The sequence below is a fragment of the Pinus tabuliformis genome, chromosome 9, assembly GCF_031772625.1.
Source record: "Pinus tabuliformis cultivar Carrire ecotype Pingquan chromosome 9, CPIR1, whole genome shotgun sequence".
Taxonomy (NCBI): Eukaryota; Viridiplantae; Streptophyta; class Pinopsida; order Pinales; family Pinaceae; genus Pinus; species Pinus tabuliformis.
In genome coordinates this window covers 1,530,014,516-1,530,019,842 of record NC_142307.1, presented here as the reverse complement: position 1 = coordinate 1,530,019,842, position 5,327 = coordinate 1,530,014,516, and the positions used below count along the sequence as shown (strand labels likewise).

Sequence of the window (5,327 nt, the reverse complement as noted above, 5' to 3'; positions counted from 1 at the left end):
ATCAAGAAAATTAATGCCAAAGATACACTCTATAATTATATTAGTGTAGATGAATCTTAAGTATGGATCTATGAAACACAAAAGAAGAGAAAAATGAACATAAATTTAAACCTTCTTTAAAATGCAAAAACTTGAAAAAGTTTTAAATCTGAATCATAATGCAATCATAATAATCCTATACTATTACTAGAGTGACATTTTTTGAGCATTGAATGTCGTTCAAAGTCCATTATATTCTGAAATAAGCATCACTTCCGCCCAAACTTGGCCCAACATTCCTGAAGTACGCCCTTAGCGCTTTGAATGTAAATGCTCTGTACACGCGGGGGCTTTTGTCATCAATCAATTCTTGAGGAGCACAAATTTCATCTTCATCTTGCACAAACATAAATAAAGCAATCGACAACCTCCTCACTTTACATCCTCCATACACCACGCGGTGTTCTGCACTACGGTATCTACAATTACTCCACATCTGCCATTTACAAACATCATTCAATTATATTTTATTCTACTTCTAAAACATATTTCTAATTTCCAAAGAAAGATGTGTTGCAGTGTTTGACCTGTAGAGAGTCGCCGATATTAACAGCAAAGGATCCAGGCAAGGGCTTTGTATTAACCCACTCTCCTTCCTTTGTTCGGATCTGAAGACCACCCACATCATCTTGGTACAAAATAGTAAGGCACCCAATGTCTGTATGAGCTTTAGAGAATATCTGATGATCCTCAGTTTTTGCTTCCAGGTTTTTGTTATTATGATAGAAATTCATGCAGATTTCGAATTCACAATTTTCGAAGGGGGCTGATCTATAGTGTTTAGAGACGTCGCCACCCAAACTGGAAATAATGAGTTTTAGGATCTCATGTGACAACTCTCTCAACTCGCTTTTATATTCTTGGATATGTTCGCTTCATCATAACAAATTATCAGACAAAATGAACAAAATAAATCACCAGCTCAATAAAACAACCCAATTATTTAGATTAGATGTTTCTAGAATCTTCATCATGTCTAATATATTACTTTAATCTGATCTATCTATCTAAAACCCCGTGAAACTCCTCCCCATAATTAATAAATTAACACTAAAATAAATTTATCCAAATTAAAATGAAACTATATTAATATCATATAATCTATATATAGCCATCAAAATTGCATAATTTGAAGGAAAAAAAGAAAGGAAAATCAGTGTTTCAAAAACATACCAAAATCTATGATTTCCTTGGGGCCACAACTTGGAAGAGACTTGATGGAGTATATGGTCATTGGGAAGAATCATGCTCTCAGGCACCGATTCTTTTCCCATGGGACCTATCTCCGGCTGGATATAACCAGTAAAGAAAGTTGGTAAAATGGCCTTTTCTTTGATATCAGTCGGCAGTGAAAACATATCCCGAGCAATGGAATCTACTATTCCAATAAGAGTTGGGTTGATTCCATCGTTGATCACATGGAAAAAACCCCATTGTTGGCAAGCGTCCCTCAATTTCTGAAGCTCTTCATCGCTTTCTGCTTTGGACTTCTAGTGAAGGGCCGCAAGATCGATAACGGGGAGATCTAATTCCATGCTTCAAAATTAGTTTTGGGTTCACAACAAACGAAGGATTGAAGCATGGAATTAACTTGTCCTGACGATGAATCACACTTGTTGGTTCGAAACGCATCGACAAATGATTTATCCTGTGATTTACGCCGAAGAATTTCTCATAAACCTGATATGGATCACAGAAGCCTCAATTCAACGAAGGATTGAAGCGTTGAACAACTGATTTAAAGGAATGAAACACATGAATAGATCCGCATTCAGTTACCATGGAGAAAATATTTTATTTACAAATGAATAGATCCGCATTCAATTACCATGAAGAAATTAAAAATTAAACGAGTTGTCTTTTCTTTTTTTTATATAATAATTTATATAAAAATATTTTCTTTTAATTTAACCATGTATAATTAAAAAAAATACAAGTGGCTACGGATTTGAATATGCATGGACCTCTGTCTAAAAAATTATTAACTTCCTCGATTCGGAACTCCATTATATTCAATGGCCTTGAACTTTTAAATCTATTTTGAATATCTGTGTGCCAAATATTTAAGTTGGTAAGTTAGATTAGTTTAGATTTATTTTAATTTTGGTTTATTAAGATATAAAATGTGAAGAAATATTTATATCCAGAAGATTTGATTTTCTTTATTAATATTTTTTAATTGTTCAAAATGTAATTTTTTTTAATTCAAAATTTCCCAACCACATGGCCCTCTACAACCATCCCAAGATCAACATGAACGATATTCATGGCACCTCGCAGGTGGCATTTAATGCTTGCTCTAGTCGAGGCAAGGCCATTACCTGCATAACCATGGAGCCGGAGAACATTCTTGTCATTCTGCCCCTGTTTCACTGTGCATGCCCTTCGCAGGCGGGAGAGCCGACTGAGCGCACCAACATTGGGCGCAGATGCTGGATTGTATGTTGTCTTGATCTCGGTAATGGCTTCCACCATTCCCATACAAACCTTTGCAATTCGGCTCTTATCCTCCAGCACTCAGTAACCTCCACGCAAAGTTCTTCTATTAATCCTTCTTCTACTCCCCCTGACTCTTTAACTACTCCTACTTCCACCATGGTCCGCCTTCGAATGCGTAGCCAATGTGGTGGCATGCGAGGCGGAAGCTCTCGCACCCCTGCTTTGCATAGCCATAATTCAGCTTCCCCTGCCTCCTCTATCGAAAATCCCCACCAGTATAGTCTGTAGGTCAGTATCCGAATACCAGAAGTGGCAGAGGCAGAGTCGGCCTCCACTGCTCCAGACGTGAAGAGGTGGCAGCTCACACTGTAACCTTTCCTCTGCCTCCGCATTAGGCTCCTTGCACGACGTAGTTTCGGTTCAGTAGCTCTTTGAATTGCCCAGTTATTGTTGCCACTGTCTCCATCTCCATTACAGAAGAGACTGAGCAGCACATTCCCATGACCATTTCCATGGAGGAGACGCACATAGATGGCCCAAGCAGGAACAGGGGCAACAACGACGAGCAGGAAAGTAATGGACGATGAAATAGAAGGCATGGTAAAGCCATTGCTGGAAATTCGCATGATGAGTTGGGCATTCAAAGCAACACGCAGGCTGTGGGGAGATGTCTGGATGACACGTCAAGCCCACAGGTTGAGGCCGAAAGCAGGGAGGAAGGACATCAGGTAGCGGGACGTGGTGAGGCGGAAAACCCGGATGACTGGGCTTGTCCAATTGTGGAGGAACCTGCTCCGGAAGACTTTGCGACACGTGTCACGTCTGCTAGGTGGCATTTCTTCTAGTTCTTGGTCTAGTTCTATCCAGTCTTTTGTGTCTTCAGGGTAATCTGTTAGTTGGTTAGTCTAGTCAGGATAATCTGTTGTTTTCTAGGTGGTTTTTTATGTTGGTTTTGATCGGTTGGTCTCGTCAGGAAAACTATGGGTTAATTCTGGTTGTATTTTGGACATATTTTCTTTTGGACTGGTTTTCCCTTTGTTGGGGTAGTCTCAAACAACTTTCATGGCATGTTGATTAAGGTTGAGTCCCTTTATGGACAGGAAACTCTGTAACTAATTTTTGTATCATATCAATAGATTAACTTTACTTAGAAAAATATATATATATATATATTTTAAGTACATGTCTCTATTACAGTAACATGTCTCTCTCTCTATACATCCCGTTACTTTAACACCAACTTTTTGATCTGTTGATAGAGATCAAATCTCTTGAGGTGAAAGCCACTTTTAGAGTGCAAAACTTAAGAGATGTTTGCATCTCAATAGATTTGGTCCCTCTAGGTGCTTGATAAATTTAGGGTTAAGATAAATCTATGTTGGTTTTTTTATATATATTTGTGTACAAGTCACAAATCATTTCTATGCTGAAATGGAAGGAACTACACATCTCCATCATTTTCAATTTATTTATATAAAATATGTATGGTTTATATAAGAAGCATTGAAATATTTTATATATGGCCTACATTGTCCACATTAAATTACTCTATGCTATTAATATATTTTTAAATAAAAATCTCCCTCATGTTGGGAAGTCTCTCCGTATGTATAATACTGAAATATTTTATTTAACCATGCATACTAAAATATTTATTTATTAGCAATATTAGAATTTTTTTTTAGCATCAATATATTTAAATGCCACATATAAACTTCATATTAAGAATTGAATGAATTTCACATGATCTTAATATCGAAATATTTTACTTAACATCGATATTCAAATTTTTTATGCAAGGCTTACATTGAGATATTGTTAAAACTAAAAGAATTATAAATCTTCCCAATACTTGAAAATATAATTTTTTCTTTCTTCTTTTTTCAATTAATTTCATCTCTCTATATAAAATTGTTATAATTTTTGTTATTTAGTATGGGCATCCAAATATTTTATTTATGGGTGGTACTAAGATAAATTTTTTTTAGTATTATTATTTTTTAAATACCACATGTCAACTCTATCTTAACACAAAATGAATTATACATTAATGTAGAAGTTTTGATGGAAATTGCGATTGCTCAAGATTTCAACTGAAAAACAAGAGACACAATTCTATTCTACTGATCCGCAGAATGGAAATCACAATTTAGAACAACATGCATAGGCATGCAACAAGTAAAACCAAAAGTACATAGTGATTTCTAAGGGAACCCAACTGGGAAAAATCCCCCAAGCCTCTTTGCATTGATCAGTTGAATAGAGAAACTATTACAATTGCTTGCTCCAACTCTTAGCACAACCTACACAAAAATTACTGTTCTCTCTGTTGAATGAGAAACTCTGGCCAACACTTAGCCATTTATCTACTCATCTAGCCTCATATTTCCTTGGACAATTGTCGTGGAAATTAGCTGCTAAAAGATAGGAATTTCCTCCTATTTTCTTACGCAATTCCCAAGGATTGATATTTTGAATGCATGCAATAATTGTAAACTCAAATTAATATACAACACATGTTACACTGGCCTTATCATATCCATTTCAGCTAAGGAATTCAAATTCCATGCCTGCATTAGCTATTATGGATTCATTGATCAATTAATTGATAGATCTTTGAGTTAGATTGTTTTCCCATTACACAATTGACCTTCAGCTAACTCTATCAATAGTTAGAGGTCAGTTAACTGAATACAACTGAAAATAACTTAACTAGATTGCTAAATTTTAGCAATCAACACATGCATAACTAAACTCCAAGCCCCTAACTCAAATTTACTGAGCTTACTAAGTGACAAGAGTCATGTCACACTAGTTAACTACCTCCAAGTTCTCTTGTTGATTTGGAA

The 5,327-nt window shown here is 35.9% G+C and overlaps 1 protein-coding gene across 1 annotated transcript; it reads right to left on the bottom strand.

Annotated features, from left to right (window-relative positions):
• Positions 1-229: 229 nt before the first annotated feature.
• Positions 230-3,077, bottom strand: LOC149154427 (taxane 9-alpha-oxidase-like). Its single transcript, XM_089444143.1, has 5 exons — positions 2,527-3,077; positions 2,260-2,443; positions 1,213-1,529; positions 567-912; positions 230-475 (listed from the first exon to the last, which is right to left on the bottom strand). Exons 1-5 carry the CDS (start codon positions 3,075-3,077, stop codon positions 230-232), a joined length of 1,644 nt encoding a protein of 547 aa, XP_089300269.1.
• Positions 3,078-5,327: the final 2,250 nt, after the last annotated feature.

Coding starts and splice junctions, on each gene's coding strand:
- LOC149154427 (XM_089444143.1), bottom strand. CDS start 3,077: ATGCCTTCTATTTCATCGTCCATTACTTTCCTGCTCGTCGTTGTTGCC. Junction 1,530..2,259: donor TGGTTGTAGAGGGCCATGTG/GTTGGGAAATTT, acceptor GCCCTTCACTAG/AAGTCCAAAGCAGAAAGCGA. Junction 476..566: donor ATATCGGCGACTCTCTACAG/GTCAAACACTGC, acceptor TGTAAATGGCAG/ATGTGGAGTAATTGTAGATA.